We start from the raw sequence: 21,663 nt of genomic DNA on the forward strand, positions 1-21,663 counted from the left end.
TGCTGCCCCTCAGCCGGGAAGCGGCGGCTCTGCGCCTCCGTGACTCCCGCCCCTGCCGCCCCTCCCCAGGCGAGGCTCGGGGGGAGCCCGACGGGGTTCCCGGGGGCGCCGGGACCGAGGACCTGCCCCTGGCCTGGGCTGGCTCCCCTACCCGGGCGCGAGGCAGCCTCTCCCCTTCAAGCTGGCGGGCGCTTTCCCGCGGGCGAGGCGGGCCGTCCCCCCCGCCTCCGGGCTGCCCTTTGGGGTGAGGAGGCCCGCGCGAGGGGCCCGCGCTCCCACCCATCCTGTCGCCGCGTCCTTTGCCGGCCTGAGGACGGAGGCAGCAGTTCCATGCGGACGTGTTGCTGTCCTGTGTGTGTTGCATCCTGCCCACGTGGTAGGGTGTTCCCCCCCCCCCCCCTCCATTTTTGCAGCTGGTGAGGAGGGAGGTTAACAGGGTGGTTTTTCCTCTGTGATTTCCTCCTGGCGGCGTGGAAGGTGTTAGGGTCAGTGTTCTTTGCTGAGGCCTAGCCAGTGAGGTGGAGGAGGCGGGAGTTGTGCTGGAAATCGAGGCCGGCAGGGGCCAGCGGGGCTCAGTTTCATTGACATCTTTCCTTCTCTCTCTCTGTTTGCTCCGGCTTTTCCTCTCCTGCTTGGTCCTAAAGGGAGAACACGCTCGAGCTGTGAGTGCATCGGGGCGTATAGTTTTCCTCTACTTGTGTGTATGCTTGGCGAAGGATTCTCCTTTCTGTGTTGTGCAATCTGCGTCTCTTGTTCCGAGTTGGATTCCTGAATGAGCTGTGCTGGGCTGGCCGTGGAGTGAGTGGTCATCAGTTTTGTCTTTTCCGGACATTTATTTAATTTTTTTTTTTCCCTTCTGTGTTTCCCATTGAGACAAGCGTGTGTGTCAGCCACGGAAGCTGTATGCGTCGTTCTTGACTTGCAAGGCAGCGCCAGATAGTTTTACTGAGTCGCTGGTCTATTGGGGACACTCTTATTTGACTTCCCCCTGTCTCTTGAGTGTCAGGGCGCTGTGTTTTTGGAAACTGGTTTTGAAACGTGTTTTGAGTAGCTTCTTTCCGTCCTGTCTCTTCCAGGTTAAGGTTTCCATCTTTCTGGATTTACCGCTTTTGTGACCACAGATTGCCCTCTTAATAGGGAACGGGCCACAGTCGCAGTGAAATGAGCTTTTTATTCCACCCAGGCCTTAGCAGATATTTATAGAAAAGTTGTAACTCCTCTCCATTTTTACGTTTGGTGGCATATAGAGATGTGGTTGCATTTTTAAGTTTTTTTGTTGTTGTTTTTTAGATAAACCTGAGACTTACTGTTTTATTTTGTGTCTCGGAGTTGAAGTGAATTTTCTTCTTGGTTTTATGCTGCTGAAGATACTAGGACTTTGTTATGCCTTTTTAAAGTATTTTTTGGATGGGGTCAGGACATGTTTATTTTGGCTCTTTGGTTCATTAGTTCAGATAAAATAAAAAGTCTTAATATTTTGAAGTCATTTTTTAGATTCCAAAATGGCCAGCCTTCTCACCTTTCCTTGGTTTGTTTTTTTGCGTTGTGCATTATCTTTGAGTATATATTCTTTTCCTTTTATCTGGTATATTCTCCTTTGTAAAAAAAAAAATTTAAATACAGATTCCATCTGCTTTCATCATGCTAAATATGGGCGGGACAGTGGAAAATAGAGAATGTTGTGATACATTCTGAGGCATATTGTTTTAGTAAGTCAGTCAGCATTTGTGTCCTGCAAAATCCTGGACTGTGTGTGAAGTAGCCTGTATGAAGGAGACACAAGAGATAAAATATGTAGTCTCTTCAAACACTTCAACTTCTGTTGGGGAAACAACACTAATAAGGTCCATTATTCGTAATTACCAAGTAACAAACTTTTGGAATAATAGTGCAACCAAAGTCAAAGGTATAAGTGATAGTTGAAAAACAGAAATTTCAAAGGGGAAGAGATGTATTCTAGGAGAGTGACTGGTATTTGCAGACAGAGAAGTGGCAACATACAGAGATATCAAGCAGTTTGGCATGGAGAATGTGTATTGGTGAATAATAAATGAGTTTAGGATTGGTATTGGTGAAGAATGTGTCAATGATACAGGGTTTGGTTTGATGGGGTATTGCAGTGGGTTCTAAAGAATGGGAGTAAGATGATGCATATTATTTCTTTTTTTTTCTTTTTTAATTTTTTTTTTAAATATATTTTATTGATTTTTTTACAGAGAGGAAGGGAGAGAGATAGAGAGTTAGAAACATCAATGAGAGAGAACATCGATCAGCTGCCTCCTGCACATCTCCTACTGGGGATGTGCCCGCAACCCAGGTACATGCCCTTGACCGGAATCGAACCCGGGACCCTTCAGTCCGCAGGCTGACGCTCTATCCACTGAGCCAAACCGGTTTTGGCTCTTTTTTAATTTTTAAATTTTCTTTATTAAGTTATTACGTATGTGTCCTTATCCCCACATTACCCTCCATTCCCCCCTGCCATGCCTCACCTCCCTGTTTGTGTCCATTGGTTAGGCCTATATGCTTGCATATAAGTCCTTTGGTTGATCTCTCCCCCTTGCCCCCACCCTCCCCTACCTTCCCTCTGAGGTTAGGCTGTCTGATCGATGCTTCTCTGTCTCTGGATCTGTTTTTGTTTATCAGTTTATGTTGTTCATTATATTCCATAAATGAGTGAGATCATGTGGTATTTATCTTTCTCTGACTGACTTATTTCACTTAGCATAATGCTCTCCAGTTCCATCCATGCTGTTGCAAATGGTAAGAACTTCTTTTTTACCGCAGCGTAGTATTCCACCGTGTAGATGTACCACAGTTTTTTAATCCACTCATCTGCTGATGGGCACTTAGGCTGTTTCCAAATCTTAGCTATGGTGAATTGTGCTGCTATGAACATAGGGGTGCATATATCCTTTCTGATTGGTGTTTCTAGTTTCTTGGGATATATTCCCAGAAGTGGGATCACTGGGTCAAATGGGAGTTACTGCATATTGTTTCTGAGGGAGGTTTTTGTCTTAGCTAGTGTTCTGGGGGGAGACTGCCTAGAATGCTCTTGGAGAATTTTAGGAATGAGATGACAAGAATCTGACGTAAGATAGTGATTATGGGTATAAAATAATAGTTAGCATTTATTGAGTACTTACTGTATGCTGGGCATTGTTCTAAGTTCTTTACATGTATTTACCTCATTAAATCATCATAATAAGGTCTTCTTATTCCTATGGAGAAACTGGGTTACAGAGAGATTAAGTGACTTGCCCAAACTCCAACAGAGGAAGCAGCAGAGCCAACTAGGATTTGAACCCAGGCAGTCTGGCTTTTGAACTTATGCATTTAATTATAAATTATACTGTTGAGCTTATACATTTAATTATAAGTTAAACTGTCCTAAGAAAGTATAGAATATATAAGAAGACATTTGTGTGAGTAAAAATTAATTTGAACTCATTGATGACTGAATGTGGACAAAGGTAAGAGAGCAAATAAAACATTAAAGTAGAGCCCAGAGTGCTGGGAGGATGGCTGATAATAGTGAAGAAAATAGGAAAGTATCACTGTTCAGGAAAATGAGCTAGAGTTGGTTATGGGCAACACTAGATTGTGTTCAGTCAATTTTTCAATAGCACTCTAGTCTCCTGCCACTCCTGATAGCCTTCTCTCCTTGCTGGTTTGGCTCTGGAAATGCACACTTAGTTTAGTATTAATCTAAGCAAAACAATTAGGAGAACATCTGTTCAGAATAAAAAAATGTATATCACATTGCAAAGTCATATAGAAATAGCATAGGAATTAGTTATTTTGGTTGAGCCACACCACAGCTTTCCAGGCTTAGTGAAGATAATCAAGAGCTGACTAGAGTAGAAGTGTCTGTATTACATTCCTATAGAGATGCAGTGTAGATTGTGTACTGACCAGGGCTAAGGATACTAGTAAAAAATATGCGAGTAGATGAGGGTTGGGAGGTCAGTAGTATGATGGTGAAAGAGCTTTGAGATTTGGAACTTTGGGAGACATTATAGGCTAATAGGTAAAGCATTCTGAGAAGAACCAAGAGGTACATCTGCTACAGAAGCCAAGGATAGGGACCTAGTGTGGTTGACAGTATCAAGTGTACTCCAAGTTCAGAAACAAGATTACTGAACTACTAGTAAGACTAGGACCAGGAGGTAATTTGTAACCTTAGAGAGAATTTTGAAAGGAAGGATAAGAACAGATGCCAGATTTGTTTTCCATAAGAGGATTTGTAGCGACATTATGGTCTGGTGTAATTTGTAGCATTTTCTCCTACTGCTTCCTCCAGTCTTCATTCTTGTCCACATGTCAGAGCTAATCAAATATCAGAAAACTCGCCTTTTTATTCATTTAAAAAGGAAAACTTGTGGCCCTAGCTAGTTTGGCTCAGTGGATAGAGCGTCCGCCTGCGAACTGAAGGGTCCTGGGTTTGATTCTAGTCAAGGGCACATGTGGCGGGCTCAGTCCCCAGTAGGGGGCGTGCAGGAGGCAGCCGATCAGTGATTCTCTCATTGATGTTTCTCTCTCCCTCTCTCTCACTCTCTGAAATCAATAAAAATATATTAAAAAAAGAAAAAAACTTGTGTTCAGTGGATAGAGCGTTGGCCTGGGGACTGAAGGGTCCCGGGTTCGATTCCGGTCAAGGGCATGTACCTTGGTTGCGGGCACATCCCCAGTAGGGGGTGTGCAGGAGGCAGCTGATCGATGTTTCTCTCTCATCGATGTTTCTAACTCTCTATTCCTCTCCCTTCCTCTCTGTAAAAAATCAATAAAATATATTTAAAAAAAAATATATTAAAAAAAGAAAAAAACTTGTGTTCTAAAGTCAGTGATTTTTATACTTTCACGGTTCTCTCAAACATAAATTTTTAGAAGTATTATTGAGATATAATTCACATACTACACAATTGATCCATTTAAAGTATACAATTCAATGGTTTTTAGTGTATGTATTTACTGAGTTGTGCAGCCATCACCAAATCTTTAGATATTTAATTATTCCAAAAAAGAACATTTGTACCTGTTAGCAGTCACTCCTTACCCCCCCTCCCCCTCCCCATCCTAGGCAACCACTAATGTACTTACCATCTCCATAGTTTTGCCTATTCAGACATCCATATATATAAAATAGAGAAATATGCCAATTAACCGCGACTCCGTAACAGGTTGACTGGACAGGAGGAGGCTGTGCGCGCAGCGTCGGGGGTGGGGTGGCAGGGGCCTCTGCGCGCCTGTGCTGGGGGAGGTTCTGATCAGCAGCGACCATGGCTGCTTCAAGGGCCGGAGAGGGAGTGGGCGGTGCCGCGCGATTTTGAATCGCGTGCTGGGCTTCTAGTTTCAAATAAATGGATCATACAATATATAGTCTTGTGTCTAGCTTCTTTTCCAAAAGCATAATGTTTCAAAGGTTATCCATCTTGTAGTTTATGTTAGTATCTCATTTTTGTTGGTAAGTAATAGTCGTGTATGGCTGGTATACCTTTTATCTATTCATTCATCCATCCCTTGATGGACATTTGGGTTTTTTACTCTATTTATCTATCTATCTATCTATCTATCTATCTATCTATCTATCTATCATCATCTATCTATCCATCCATCCATCCTCGGACCACCCCCCCCTTTTGCTCTTTCCTCTCACTCTTTTTTTAAAAAAAGCAAAAAAACACAAAACCCTTCCCTATCTTTATCTTAATCCTCATCCTGCCAATTCCACTCCTCCCATGGCTTTTTCTCTTAGGTTATACCTCTGCTATGCATTCTACTAGGTATTGGAGATACAAAGATCAGTAAGATATGGCCCTTGAACATTTATATAGTGTGTTTATGGTTTACATGTTTTGTTTTCATACATTATCAAATTTGATTCCATAACAGCCCTGATAGACAACATTTTTTAAGATGAACAATTTGAAGTTTAGATTCGTTGACTTGCCCAAGTTTGCACACTTGTGGTTCAGTGGTTGAGCATCAACCTATGAAGCAAAGTAGGAGGTCATGGTTCGATTCCCAGTCAGGGCACATGCCCGGGTTGCGAGCTCGATCCCCAGTTGGGGGCATGCAGGAGGCAGCCAATGAATGACTCTCATCATTGATGTTTCTAATTCTCATCATTAATGTTTCTATCTCTGTCTCCTTTTCCCTTCCTCTCTGAACTCAATAATAAAAAAAAAAAAGATTGCAGTTGTCAGTGATGGAACAATTAGGTCATCTTAGTCCATGTCTATTGCTATTTCCACTACTGTATGCTGCTATTTTAACGTAAAGGATCCCCATGTGAATTCCTAGAGAATTAGAGGGACTGGAAAATCCCCTTACTTAGGGAATCAGTAAGTTTTAATGTTTAATCTTCAGGACTTAAAATGACGAGATTTACAAAAAACCCAGATTCTGTCACTTGTTTGCTCTGTGATTTAGATGTCATTAAATATTTCTGCCCTTTTTTCTCCCCAGAAATTTAGTGGAGATTAATGTGATGATAAGGGTTGCGATGATAATAATAATAGCTAACATTTTTTGAGGCCTTACTATGGGCCCAAAAATGTTCTAAGTACCTTACATTTATTACTCATATAATCATAACAACTCTAAAAGGTATATTTAAAAATTTATTTTATTTTATTTTTTATTTACTTATTTATTTTAAAATATATTTTATTGATTTTTTACAGAGAGGAAGGGAGAGAGATAGAGCGTTAGAAACATCGATGAGAGAGAAACATCGATCAGCTGCCTCCTGCACATCTCCTACTGGGGATGTGCCCGCAACCAAGGTACATGCCCTTGACTGGAATCGAACCTGGGACCTTTCAATCTGCAGGCTGACGCTCTATCCACTGAGCCAAACCGGTTTCGGCTATTTTATTTTTTTAAATTAAATCTTTATTGTTGAAAATATTACATGTCTCCTTTTTTCCTCCATTGACCCCTTGTAGCCCGCCCCCCTGGTAGATTTTATTATCAAAATTTTATATAAGAGTGCCGCAACTGGCACGGCTAGGGCTCAGGATCTGAAGAAGGGGCCGATGCACAAATGAAAACACTAGACAAGAAATATGAATTACTAAGGGGTGGGGGGGCCAGGTGGAGACCTCTCTCGGAGAGGCACACTGAAACCTGGCCTTACCCGCTTTTTATTCAGTTTTAGATACACATCTTGCTCTCAGTAAAGCACGGCAAACAGGTAGCAGACAGACTGTCTCTAAGGTCAATAAAGATCAGTAAGGTGCAGTAAACATTTATTTTGAGGCTATTAGGTCAGGAAATTGCTTCGAGCCACTGCTATCTCAAAACGAACAATGGTGCTTGGTGTTAGCCCTGCTAATACCCAAGGTCCATTGGCCTTCACATGTTCCTTGGTGCACTCGCATGATAGTATTGGCAGTGGGTGGCTCCCCGCAGAAGAGGAAATATGCACAGAGTGGTTAAGACTGGAAAGAGCCAGAGTTTGAACCACTGCAGTTTGTTTTCAGAACTTAATGGCTATTTACTGTTTACTGTGTTGTGTATTTACTGTTTACTGTGTTGTGAATTAATAGAGGGTGATATTTCAAATTAAGGCATGACTGGAATATGAAGATTGGATTTTGAATATAGTTGGGGAAGCCAACAGCAAAATTAAGTAGACATTGCATCCACATTTCTTTGAAATAGGAACCTTCAGGTACTTTTTTTTTGTCGTCCTTCCTAATAGCCTCTCAACTCAGAAATTGCATTATTTTCAGTGTTCTTCACTGCCGGCTGTGTTAGTCACTTAGCTTTTCACATTGCTACTATTCAGAAACCTTGGCTTGAGACAGCTAAAACTCACTTTACCTCTCCTCAGCCTTCCTTTAACTGTGAATTTTTGTTTTTCACTTTGAACAGTCAGCCTTTCAGTCCTAGATGGAGGTACTCTTTAACTTCCTCTACCCCCAAACTCAGAAAACACCACAGTGATATTTTTTAACAACTGTCAAAAAATTTGACCATCTTAATTGGCATAACTGGGTTTTAGTATACAAATAGCAAGAACCAAAGCACAGTGTTTTGGTTAAAGAGATTGACTTATACTGAAATTGGAAAAGGCATCTGCTATACAGGGTTTTGGATTTAATAGAATTTGTTATAACCAGATCAGCAAAGCATTACTATGGGCCATCTGTTGGGTTATGGAAATAGCTTTGTTATATGTAACCAGATGTTGTATTTATATTTATAACAGTGGCATTGTAGTTATTTTAAGTAACCTTTTGTAGTTAGGTACCTTTGGCTACTATTCTACTTGACATATCAATTGGTAACCTGAGAATGCAATGTCTTTTAAACTGGTTATTTCTTATAGAATTGAGACAAAGCACGAAACAGTACATGAGACTCATAATGTATTGTAACAAAATACAGGATAATTATGAATATAAGATAATTAGGACCATATTCAATAAGAACTCTCACTTTGACACATTAATAGGCCTAGTTTCTGATAATTACTAAACCACTCTGGTTGTTCTAAGAATTTTACCAGAAATCTAAAGTGATTTAATTTGGCATATTCAGACCTAAATTAATTACACTGTTTGACTTATTTCTCATCATCAGCAGGTGAAGCAGTCTATAATGGACTCAAACTTATGTAATGCAAGAAGTGGAACTGTTGTTAGAACAGTCTTAGAGAACTCTTTTCCAAGTTGAATGCTAACAGTTTGGGGATGGGGAAAGCCCCTGAGTGGGAGTTTTTAGACAGAGTCTCTAGAAATTCAACATGTTGGATGTCTTAGTCCCTTTGTGCTGCTGAACAAAATACCACAGACTGGATAGCTTCTAAATAACAGGAATTTATTGTTCATAGTTTTGGAGACTGGAAAGTCAAAGAAAAGGTGCCAGCATGATATTTTGGGTAGTGCCCTCTTCTTGGTTCACAGCATTTTCTTGCTGTGCTCTCACATGATAGAAGGGACAAGGGATCCCTCTGGAGCCTCTTTTTGTAAGACACTAATTGCATTCATGAAGGCTCTACCCTGATGACCTAACCCTCTCCCAAAGACCTCACTTCCTAATACCATTATGTTTGGGGGTTAGAATTTTAACACATGAACTTGGGTGGGGGATACAAACATTGAAATCATAGTATTGACTATTTTTTCATTGTCTTCAAATCATATGTAGGGAGGGTCATCGATTCCATTAACGAGTTGACTGATTATTCCAATATGACCCTGTGTCTGAAGGATACTTGACTTAGTAAACTATCTTTTAATTAAGATTTCACCTGGAATATGAAACTGAAAGCTGTGACTAAATTTTACCTAGACAGAGTACTATCCAGTGGTATCAAGGAAATAAGATTGACCTGATTGATTGCTAGGGTATGGTGCTGATGTGACCTTATTAAAGACTAGAGGCCCAGTGCATGGGTAGGGTCCCTAGGCCTGGCCAGCGATCAGGGCCATCTGTGGGGCGACAGGTGGGGTGATCAGGGGTCTCCCACTGGCACCTACCTGCCTTGGCCAGCCTGGCGCTGCCTGCTCACTGGCTCCACCCCCCGCTGCCACCACCGGTTGCTTCCCTCTGCGGGATGACCGGCAGGGCGATTGGGGGGCCCCGGCTGGCACCCGCCTTGCTGGCCTGGGGCCTGTGGGCTGGGGGCAGCTCCTGCGTTGAGCATCTGCCCCCTGGTGGTCAGTGTGCGTCATAGTGGCCAGTCGTTCCGCTGGTTGTTCCGCTGTTTGGTCGATTTGCATATTAGGCTTTTATTATATAGCATTTTGGAAGTTGGAATCAACTTTTTTTCTAAGGTTAAGACCTGGTCTTACTGTGTGTTGAAACAGATTTGTGAGAGGAATTGATGGGAAGACTTCTAGAACTTAATAATAGTTTCAAATTATGTTTGCTTACAGAAAGAGGGGATTGGGAAGTGAGTCTACTATGGTAGAAATATGTTATTATTAAGATCCTAGATTTTGGCTGGTGGTTACATGGGTGCTTATTAAATTATTAAACTTAACTAAAATGTTTCTGTGGCTTGGCTATAGAACTTTGGGAAATTTATTACTGACACAACAGCTAAATATGCTGTAGTCAGGAGCAGATTTACTCTTCTGAACGAAGATAGAGTAGACTGTTATGACAGGAGATAAACAATATATGGCATCAGTTTTTGCTGCTAAGGATGGGTCTGTGTGTCTATAACATGTTTTACCTTTGTGTAAGGAGGTATTAATGGTATTATTGCACCATATATAGTAATCACCATTAGAAATGGCATATTTGCCTATCAGGGGAAGCCATCCTGTATAATAAAGGCCTAATATGCAAATCGACCGAATGGCAGAACGATCAGTGGAACGACTGGTTGCTATGATGCGCACTGACCACTAGGGGGCAGACGCTCAATGCAGGTGCTGCCCCCAGTCCGCAGGCTCCAGGCCAGCCAAGGCAGGTGCGAGTGGGCCCCTCCCCCCCCCACCTCCCTGATCGCCCCACAGATCAGCCCTGATTGCTAGCCAGGCCAAGGGACCCTACCCATGTACGAATTTTGTGCACCAGGCCTCTAGGATTTTATATTATTACTAGAGGCCCAATGCACGAAAATTCATGCAAGAGTATGCCTCCCTTATCCCGGCTGCCAGCACCAGCTTCTCTCCGGCACTCAGGACCCTGGCTGGCCTCGCCCCAGCTGCCCACAGGCACCCGGCACCCCAGCTGGCTTCGCCCCGCTCCCACCTTTCTCAAGAAGGACATCCGGAATAATGTCCGGAAGACGTCCGGTCTAATTAGCATATTACCCTTTTATTAGGATAGATTATAGAGCATGTGTGTTTTGGAAAGATTTCCACCTTACATTTGAATAATACTTTTTGAAAAAACATTATCTCTGATCTGATGTATTTTGGAGACTCACAACAGCCCTGTATTATATATAGGGCAAGTAATATTCCTATTGACAAATGGAGAAGATACAAGCTAAGACTTAGTGTCACAGAGTCAATTTAGTAGTAGAGCAGAGACAGGAACCCAGATCCTGCATTCTTTTTTTTTTTTTTTTTAAATATATTTTATTGATTTTTCACAGAGAGGAAGGGAGAGGGATAGAGAGTTAGAAACATCGATGAGAGAGAAACATCGATCAGCTGCCTCCTGCACACTCCCTACTGGGGATGTGCCCGCAACCAAGGTACATGCCCTTGACCGGAATCAAACCTGGGACCCTTGAGTCCGCAGGCTGACGCTCTATCCACTGAGCCAAACCTGTTAGGGTGAGATCCTGCATTCTGTTTCTAGTCTTGTACGCTTTAGTAGGAAACTGACAAAGTTTTTATGAAGACCATATTTTGGATTTTTGAGGTATAAATGAAAGATTATGGACCCCAAAGGACCTGGGCTCGTTGGAACAACTCTTGTCTGTGGTAATATCAGACTTGGGGACATAAAACTATTGGGAACAACTTCTTCCCTTATTAAATTTGGGTCAATTTTCAGTCATTGGATGCATTTTTACTTGAGCCTGCATTCTTTGTAGAATTCTAGAGGTAAGGAGGAGTTGGAATCAGAAGGGAAGTATTATTCAAATGTAAGGATTACTAAATAGCAGGTTTGGTCTTTTTTTATGGAAGTATACACCTATAAAATTTAGACATTGAGAAATTGTACCTAGAACATGAGGGTGCCTGGGTTAGTGCCATAGGGTATTGTCTCTTGCTCAGCGGGTAGGAAAAACCCTATATAATAAAAGAGAAACATGTAAATTGACCACCCCTCTGCTATGCTCACCATCCAATTAGGAGTGAGTATGCCAGTTAACCTGACAAAGATGACAGGTTAATTTGCATACACAGGCCCCAAGTGGCCTGGGTCCCGGGAACATCCTTGGGACCCAGGAAGCTCCGACCTAGCCTGTAGGCCCGTGCGTAGGCCCTGAGTGTCCGGGGTCCCAGAACGTCCCTGGCCACTCCGGGCCTATGGGCGCAGGCGCTAAGCGGATGTTCCCGCCCCGTGGCCACTTGCGCGTGCGCCGGTGCCAAGTGGCGGCCCGGGTCCACGCCCCCCAGCCCAGCACCCACAACGTGGGGCTGGCTGCCGGCCTCGAGGGCGTGCCCCCCCGCCCCCCAGCAGCGGGGACACGCCCCTAGCCCAGTGGACACAACGCAGGGGGTCCTCTGCACATGAGCTGCAGAGGAAACACCTTTTCTTTTTTAAAAAAATATATTTTATTGTTTTTTTACAGAGAAGAGGGGAGAGGGATAGACAGTCGGAAACATCGATGAGAAAGAAACATCGATCAGCTGCCTCCTGCACACTCCCCACTGGGGATGTGCCCCCAACCAAGGTACATGCCCTTAACAGGAATCAAACCTGGGACCCTTCAGTCTGCAGGCCAACGCTCTATCCACTGAACTAAACCAGTTCGAGCGTAAACACCTTTTCTGACCGCTCATTGGTTAAGCTCCCTGTGTGCCGCCACTTGCAGTGTTCTTGGTAACTTGGGTTATAAGAATCCAAGAAGGTGATCTAGGGTTTTTCCATCACATTCCTGGAGGAAAAAAACAAAGGTCCGCTGCTGGAGGGGCTAAGAAATGTCATATCCTGTCCTAGCCGGTTTGGCTCAGTTGATTGCCTCGGCCTGCTGACCACAGGGTCCAGGTTCGATTATGATCAAGGGCATGTACCTAGGTTGCAGGCTCCTCCCTGGCTGGGGCCCAGGTCAGGGCTTATGCAGGAGGCAACCAATCAAAGTGTCCCTCTCACATTGATGTTTCTCTCTGTCTCTCCCTCTCTCTTCCATACTCTCTAAAAATCAATGGGAACATATCCTCAGGGGAGGATAAAAAAAAAAGAAAGAAATGTCATATCCTATGAAAGACACATCTTGAAAATGCCTAAAGAAAGTTGTCATTTTTTCATGGTGAAGGGACTGGAGTCCTGTTGATGAAAACACCTTGGCGGCTGCGGTGGCTGGCAGTGGCTGCAGCAGCGGGGTGATGGAGCTGGTGCCTTCCCCTGATCAGCCCGGTCACCTTCCGCAGTGGGAGGCCAGAGTGTGGCTTAGGCCCCGTTCCCCGTGGGCTCTCAGTCTGTGAGAGGGGGCAGGCTGGGAGGAGAGGACTTTTCCCACCCCCCCCCCTACAGTGCACGAATTTTATGTGCTGGGCCCCTAGTGTCAGTATATAAAGAAGTTATAACTACATAGAGAAAAAGACTGGGAAAGAAAACATCACAATAGATAGTTTTTATTGTCTCCCTTGAACCTATTAATATATTCTAAGATATCTACAATGAGCATATATCTTTTTTATAGTCAGAAAAACAAACATGTATGATTTTTATGGTTCAAATGAGAATTTGGAAAAGTATAAATGATAGCACATTTGAAGAGCAGTTTCACACTTGGTGCTATCAAAGTATTTTGCTTTCTAGGCAGTTATGTTAATAAATAAGTTCGATAAATTATTTGATTATGATCTTATGGATTGAGTTGTGGGCGTATTAAGTGCTTTGGGTTTTTCTTTGCATTATAATTTAGTAATTTAGCTCAGCTGATTGAAGAAATTAATTTTAGTCCCCCAGAAGCAATTAAGACCTTAAGTGTACATACAGTAGTTACTTATCAGTAAATAACCTATAAATAGCATACTGCTTTATAATGAAAACTAGGTTTGGGATCTACTCATGCTTCCATTTCCTTATCAGGTTTCTAATAAGAAAAACGAAATTGTTAGTGCTTCTTTAAGGTACTGTTTTCATCCAGTGACATAGGACTCATTAATTTCTCTCACTCATTTGTTCATTTATTCATCACCTGCTATGTCCTGGGCACTGTAATAGATGCCAGGGATAAAGTAAAAAGACAGAGTCCCTGTTGGCAAAAACACTATCTTTTAGTTTGGGAGAGACATCACAGAGAGATACTTGGCATATGAATATCTTGGAATATCTTGCTTTCTAGTTTTTAACTAGAAAGGCAGAATGACAGACAGCTTGTTTGAAGAACAATGCATTTAGTGGTGTGGATAGATGGCTTTAAGAGGAGCTGATGGCTTCATAGTTATTTCTCTGACTGCAAAATATTGAAAAATCCTTGATCTAAAGAATTTCCTTATGTAAGGAGCATTTCTTATTGAGGCAGATAACCTATGCATTCAAATTTATCTCAGATTTGCTTTGCTAGTGTTATTAATTAACCTGTGTTGATTCTTCTAGGATGGAGACTAGTGTCTTTTTTTGTGTTTTATCCTCTACTAGAGGCCCGGTGCACGACATTCGTGCACTGGGGGGGGGGGGGGTCCCCCAGCCCAACCTGGACCCTCTCCAATCTGGGACCCCTCGAGGGATATCCGAATGCCCCTTTAGGCCCAGGACTGGTGGGTTTCAAACACTCGCCTGCCTGCCTGCCTGAATTCCCCTAACCACTCCCCTGGCAGCCTGATAAATGCCTAACTGCTCCCCTGCCAGCCTGATGGCCCCTAATTGCCCTCCCCCCCTGCAACCCGAATTGCCCCCTAAATGGCCCTCCCCCTGTGGGGCGGGGGCCCCCCAAAACTAACTGCCCTCCCCTGCTGGCCTGGTCACCCCTAACTGCCCTCCCCCCCCCGCAGCCTGGTCACCCCTAACTTCCCTCCCCTGCAGACCTGGTTGCCCCCAACTGCCCTCCCCTGCTGGCCCAGTCACCCCTAACTTCCCTCCCCTGCTTGCCCGATTGCCCCTAACTGCCCTCCCCTGCCGGCCCGATTGCCCCTAACTGCCCTCCCTTGCAGGCCTGGTTGCCCCCAACTGCCCTCCCCTGCAGGTCTGGTCACCCCCAACTGCCCTCCTCTGCAGGCCTGAGTCCCCCCCAACTGCCCTCCCCTGCAGGCCTGATTGCCCCCAACTGCCCTCCTCAGCAGGCCTGAGTCCCCCCTAACTGCCCTCCCCTGCAGGCCTGATCGCCCACAACTGCCCTCCCCTGCCGACCATCTTGTGGCGGCTATCTTGTGTTGGAGTGATGGTCAATTTGCATGTTACTCTTTTATTAGATAGGATATCCCTTCCTGCAATCATTCTAGCTTGTAGGTGTTCTTAAAATGAGGTGCTCCAAACAGAACACAATACTCCATTTGTGAACTAAGCAGTGAAGAGTACATGGGACTGTATACCTTCCTTGGATCTGGATTCTATTCTTCTAATGAATCCTGAGATTGTATTTTGTTTCTTATTAGCAGCTGAGTCACTTTCTTGGCTCATTATCATTTCTCATATTAATTTACAAGAAGTTCTTTGAGTAGATTCAGAGAGATTTCCTATTAGTAGAGCTAATAAATGAATGCTGGTTTTCTTCTGATTGAGTCCAGGCTGTTTTCTCAGAAGTACCAGTCATTCTTAAGCTTCCTGAAATCTGAGAAAGAAAAGAAAAAGAGTTAATTGTACAATGCTGGATTTGACCACGTAACAAAGTAATATCAAAAGTCCTACTGCATTGCTGAGTATACTCAAAAGTAGATAAAATATAGTGATTTGCTATATATCCATCAGAGTCAACCATTATTAAGCTATTTGCCAAACATCTCAACTGTCTTTTGCTTAAGTATTCTATTTTTTTTTAAGAGGAAGCACGTTCTTTTGTTTTTTATAACATACATATTTTTTGTTGATTCCAGAGAGGAAAAGAGGGAGAGAGAGATAGAAACATCAGTGATGAGATAGCATCATCGATCGGCTGCCTGCTGCATGCCTGATACTGGGGATCGAGCCCGCAACCCGGGCATGTGCCCTTGACCAGAATCGAATCCAGTACCCTTCAGTCTGCAGGCCGACGCTCTGTCCATTGAGCCAAGCCAGCCAGGGCAGCTGCTGGGTTTGATTTAATCAATTTCCAGACAAGGTCTACCCATTATATTTGGTTATGTTTCTTGTCTCTTTTAACATAACACAGACCACCCTTACTTTTTGCATAATTTTACTCCTTCTACTTTGACCCTTCATGTCTCTGTACCACATTCCTTTACTGTTCTTTTATATATATGAGTTTTCCTTCCTTTACAGCAGTTCAGCAAACATTTTTTTAAAATATATTTTTACTGATTTCAGAGAGGAAAGGAGAGGGAGAGATAGATAGAAACACCAATGAGGAGAGAGAATCATTGATCGGCTGCTACCTACATAATTCCTACTGGGGAAGCAGGCTGAAACCCCGGCATGTGCCAGGAATCGAACCTTAACCTCCTGGTTCATAGGTCGATGGGCAGGCAAACATTTTGAAATATTTATCATGCACAAAATGTGCTAGGCATTGTGGGAGATAGAAAGGTTAATTTGACATGTACCTGGCACAATGGTAGAGACAGAAAGAACATGAAGCAGATTATTTACCTTCCCGGTCAGGCTTTATTATATAGTCGCGCCCCCTTCCCCCTTCCCAAAGCTGCCAGTTGAAAGTTCTTTATGCATTACTTTAATCATGTCCTGATCAGGCATTCTTTTGAATCAATCCAAACTAAATTGTTTTTGTCTTGTTACTCATTGGTTCTGTTAGCTCCCCCTTTTAGTTAAACTGGAACTCTTCAAGGCACAAACATCCTTTTTTCTTTTACCAAGTATATATTATTGTGTAGAATTTTCATTTCTCAAGATTATGGACATTTTGGGAGTAGAAATCTTGTCTTATTTTTCTGTATAATACTGGGAAGCATAAGTACTCCTGGTACATATGCCAGTGGGCTCTTCTTACTGTCTACTACCCTCTCAGTGTCAGCCAGAGCTTCAGCCAGTTAAGGGTGAGTAATCTAGGTCTGAGTCTCTTCTCTTACCTAAAAGCCTTTAAAAAAGCCCATTCAGTAGTCTAAAACAGATGACAGATACATGGTTCACATGTTGCCACTTCCCCATCACCATGTGCAAACTACTAATTGCTGGTTGTATTTAGACATGACCTTGTCAGTGTAGCACTTCAGGCAGCCACTACCTATCCTATATAATAAAAGGCTAATATGCAAATAGACCAAACAGCAGAACAACCGAATAACTGGTCGCTATGATGTGCACTGACTACCAGGCGGCGTGCGTGGAACATGGTGGGTGTCTGCAGCAGGTGGCAGAACACAGAACATGGTGGGCGTCGGCCACAGCAGGATGGTGGAGCAGTTGAGTGGGGGCATCAGACCAAGGCGGGGCGCTGGTCGCTGTCATCGGGGCAAGCCTCTGGTGGTTACTGAAAATTCTTTGCTCCTGCTGCCAGTGCCAGCCTCACTTGCACCCACTTCCAGCGCCAGAGCCACTGCTCACACTCACTGCCGGTGCCCAGAGCTGGCCCCAATCACTCGGCACCATCAGCGGGTGCAAGTGGCAGCTGCCAGCTCTGATCACCCCTCAGGGCTTCTCTACCTCCCCCTGTTCCTGAAGGGCAATTGGGGAAGCAGCCTCCACTCACACCCACTGATGGCGCTGGCCCCAATTGCTCCGTGCTGTCAGCAGGTACAAGTGGGGCCGGTGTCATCAGCACATGGGAGTGGCAGTGGCAGGAGCAGGGCTGCTAGCAGACAGGGGACCAGGAGCCATGGCAGGAGGGGCAGGGTAGGGGCGCGGAGGATGGGCCTAGATCCGCCTCTGTATCCATCACAGCCTCACAGCCCACAGTTCCTTTCAAGGTGCACAAATTCGTGCACTGGGCCCCTAGTCCTATCTACGGACAAAAGGGTATTTGACCGTACCTTCGCTACGCTTCCCATTGGCTAATCAGGGCAATATGCAAATTAACCGCCAACAAAGATGGCGGTTAATTTGCATACTAGGCTCCAAGCGGTGGAGCGAAGCCAAACGTACCCAAAGCCTGCCGAGCAGCGAGGCCTCACGGCCCCGGGATCAGCGGAGCCGGGAGGCCTCATGCCCCCGGGATCAGCGGAGCCGTGAGGCCTGATGGCTTGGGGGGGGGGGGGGACTGTGGCCGGAGCCCAGCCAGAGTGAAGGCCTGGGTCCTGGGTGCCAGAGGAAAACTGGTGCCAGCAGCCAAGGGAAGGGAAGGCCTATTGCACGAATCTCTTCGTGCAACAGGCCTCTAGTATCTAATCTAATAATAGACAAACATGATAATTGACCGTACCTTCGTTACGCCTCCCATTGGCTAATCAGCGCGATATGCAAATTAACCACCAACAAAGATGCGGCCAATTTGCATACTGCAGGCAGATCCTGCTGCGCTGCCCCAGCACGGGATCCGGGCCTGCCGTGTCTTGGGCGGGGTGGGTGGGGCAGGCGGCAGCATGATCTGAGTGGCCGCTCGCCCCAGCGTGGGATCGGGGCCTATAGTGTCTTTGACGGAGTGGGCGAGGCGGACGGCAGCACGATCTGAGCGGCTGCCTGCCCCAGCGCGGGATCCGGGCCTTCCGTGTCTTGGGTGGGGTTGGCGGGGCGGGTGGCAGCGAGATCCCCAGCCACCACCCGCCCCAGCGTGGGATCTGGGCCTGCCATCTGTGACCGGGGGAGACGGGGCAGACACTGCAGTATTGGGCATGCCATCTGCCACCCAGGGAGCGGCCCTAAGCCAGCAGGTGGTTTTCTCCCGAGGGGCCCCAGACTGTGAGAGGGCACAGGTTGGGCTGAGGGACCCCCCTCCCTTGCCAGTGCACAAATTTTTGTGCACGGGGCTTCTAGTATATTATAAAAGGCCAGTGGCCGGAATGCTGGAATGCTGGAATGACCAAATGACGGTCACCAGGAGGTGCATGGAGCACCTCTCGGTCCCTCCTCTGCAGCCCACAGGCTTCGATTGCAGCAAGGCTGGCAGCTGGCAGGTGGGCGGGGCAGCCAGTGGTCGGGGCTGCAAGGGTAGTGGCGTGGTGGGTGGGCGGGGCCGCGAGATTTCACATGCTGGGCCTCTAGTGGAGCATAATTGGCAAAATGATATGAAACTTTTTTGCTATCCTTGTTTTAAACCAATAACTACCAAATAAGTTGTGCATCAGAATCATCTGAGATACTTTTAATTCATAGATTTCGTAGGTTTTACCCTATAATCTTGAATCAGGATTTTCAGGAATAGGATAGAAATGATTCTTAAAGTTGACAGTGGTTTGTAGACTAGCTTTGGGGACCAGACATGTACTTTTATTTTCTTAAATAGCACTAGCAGTGGAGAGGATAGCCTCCCATCTTTTCAGTTGCAGTATAGCATGTCATTTCTCTGATGATCAGTATGTTCTGATATGTTCAATTTACTTTTCAGGGATGTGGTAGGATCTCTTACTTTGAATTATACCAGGCAAAGCTCATGAATCAAATGCCCAAGATAAAGATACAGGATATAGAGAGGTGGCTTTCTAAATATAACTGAGCTTAAAATTAAAACCTCAAAACCCTTCAGTCCTCTGAAATCTTATTCTCCCTGTGAATATCCTTAAAAGTTTAAAATGGAAGAGCTCAACATTTTTGCATGGGATATTTTTTGAAAATTTTATATATATTTAATAAAGATGATTTAAACATGTAATGTGACTTCATTTCATATATCTTTGTCAAATTTTCCATAAAAATAAATTTAAAAATTGAGAAAAAAGTTCTTTATTAATCCACATGGTTTGATTTTGGAACTGGAAATTGTGGTTAAGTTATTGAGCAAAGTACAGAGACTGAAGCTTCAGGATTATCCAGTGAGTTAATGACAGTGCCAGAAATAGAATCCAGTGTTATTTGCTTGGGTTATGATTTGGTTTGAAGAGGGTGGCCTGTGATTTGTTTACATAAATTGCAGGAAGTAAGGTTTGGGGTTTGGAAGAAGTTACAGCTCTCTGATGTTTCGCCAAGAATCTCCCCTCTCCCACATTAACCACCTATTTTATTGACACCAGTCCTAAACTGCGGAGGGTAAAGAGGCAGTTAGGCCCTAGCTGGTTTGGCTCAGTGGATAGAGCCTTGGCCTGTGGACTGAAGGGTTCCAGGTTTGGTTCCTGTCAAGGGCACATGCCTGGGTTTCAGGTTCGCTCTCCAGTAGGGGGCGTGCAGGAGGCAGCCTCTCAATGTTTCTCATCATTGATATTTCTATCTCTCCCTCTCCCTTCCTCTCTGAAATCAATAAAAATAATAAAAAAAATCTATAATAATAAAAGCATAATATGCAAATTGACCAAATGGCTGAACAGTTGATGACCTTCCAGACGAAGCCTGGGCTGTGAGGGTCAAGGCAGCCGGGGCTGCGAAGGCCTACTCTTGCATGAATTTCATGCATTGGGCCTCAAGTATATATATAAAATTTTTAAAAAAAGCAGTTAGTTCAGAGTTAAATTTCTAACTCTTAAAACAGTCTTAAAAAGCTAAACCTGATTGTTGGTTGGCATGCCTTCCCCTTCCCCTTCTCTTATTAGAGAACTAGGGGCCCAGTGCACGAATTTGTACACCTTGAACAGAACTGTGGGCCACGAAGCTGCAGTGGGCACAGGGGTGGGTTTCGGCCCATTCTCTGTTCCCCCGCCCGGCCCCTCCTGCTGTGGCATCCGGTGCCCTGTCTGCCGGCAGCCCTGCTCCCAATGCCACGGCTCCCATGCTCTGACGGTGCTGGCCCTGCCCGCACCCGCTGATGGCACAGAGTGATTGGGGCCAGCGCCAGCAGCAGCTGCGAGCGGGGCTGGCACCGTTGGCGGGTGCGAGCGGCTCCTGCTGCCCCAATCGCCCCTCAGGAGCAGGGGGAGGTGGAGAAACCCTCAGGGGCAATCGGGGCCGGCAGCCACCGCTCGTACCTGCTGACGGCGCTGAGCAATTGGGCCCAGTGTCGGGCAGTGGGTGTGAGCGCCGGGTAGGACTTCGGTGCGCGGGAGCAAAGAATTTTCAATTAACCACCAGAGTTTCGGGCCCAGTGTGACAGCAACCAGTGCCCTGCCTTGGTCTGGTGCCCTCGTTCACCTGCTCCACCATCCTGCCGCAGCTGACGCCCACCATGTTCTGTACGCGTCCCCTGGTGGTCAGCGCACGTCATAGTGACTGGTTGTTTGGTTCTGCCATTCGGTCTATTTGCATATTAGGGTTTTATATATATAGATAAGAAGTCCTGGCCCTGGTCTTATTTTAGGAGAAAATATAACCTAAGTTATTGATTTGTAGGCAGTGGTAGAATGGTTTCCTATAGAATTTTTTTCAGGATGTATACAGGTGTATAAAACTTTTATTTTTAAAAATATATTTTTATTGATTTCAGAGAGGAAGTGTGGGGGGGAGAGAGATAGAAATATCAATGAGAGAATCATTCATTGGCTGCCTCCTGCACGCCCCTTCTGGGGATTGAGTCTGCAACCTGGGCATGTGCCCTGATGGGGAATCTAACCATGCTCTCCTGGTTCATGGGCCTGTGCTCAACCACTGAGCCTCACTGGCTGGGCAAACGTTAAAAAAAAAAAAGAACCATAAGTGTATCTTCATTGGACATCTTTATGTAATACGCAGTATGGTTTGGAAATAATGGAGCCCACCAGAAAACAAACTTTCCTGAACCACTATTGGTTCATGGGGTTATAGATTTGAAAATAGTTGCTATAGTAGAGTCGCTTACTGGTGATTACTCTTCCCTTTCTGTTCCAGTTTGGAAGATGGGGGTGGCTCCTCGTTTTTGGGGGTATATATCCTAGGAGTAGAATGGCTATGTCATATGGTAACTGTTTTACAAACTACCAAATTGTTTTCCCCAGTGGTAGCATTATTTTACATTTTCACTAGCAA

At 44.8% G+C, this 21,663-nt stretch overlaps 1 protein-coding gene across 3 annotated transcripts in view; it reads left to right on the forward strand.

Moving 5' to 3' along the window:
• Positions 1–207: 207 nt before the first annotated feature.
• Positions 208–21,663, forward strand: part of FOXJ3 (forkhead box J3) — a 127,522-nt gene continuing 106,066 nt past the window's right edge. The window contains exon 1 of one of the 3 annotated variants that reach the window (XM_006087237.3): positions 208–376. In XM_006087237.3, coding sequence (XP_006087299.1) covers positions 331–376 — 46 coding nt within the window. In that variant the 5' untranslated portion in view covers positions 208–330. Of the gene's footprint in view, positions 377–12,267; positions 12,320–21,663 lie in introns of those variants that run through there. The other 2 variants (XM_014454499.2, XM_023752696.1) reach the window with 2 other exon arrangements.

Source organism: Myotis lucifugus, unplaced genomic scaffold, assembly GCF_000147115.1.
Source record: "Myotis lucifugus unplaced genomic scaffold, Myoluc2.0 scaffold_37, whole genome shotgun sequence".
NCBI lineage: Eukaryota > Metazoa > Chordata > Mammalia > Chiroptera > Vespertilionidae > Myotis > Myotis lucifugus.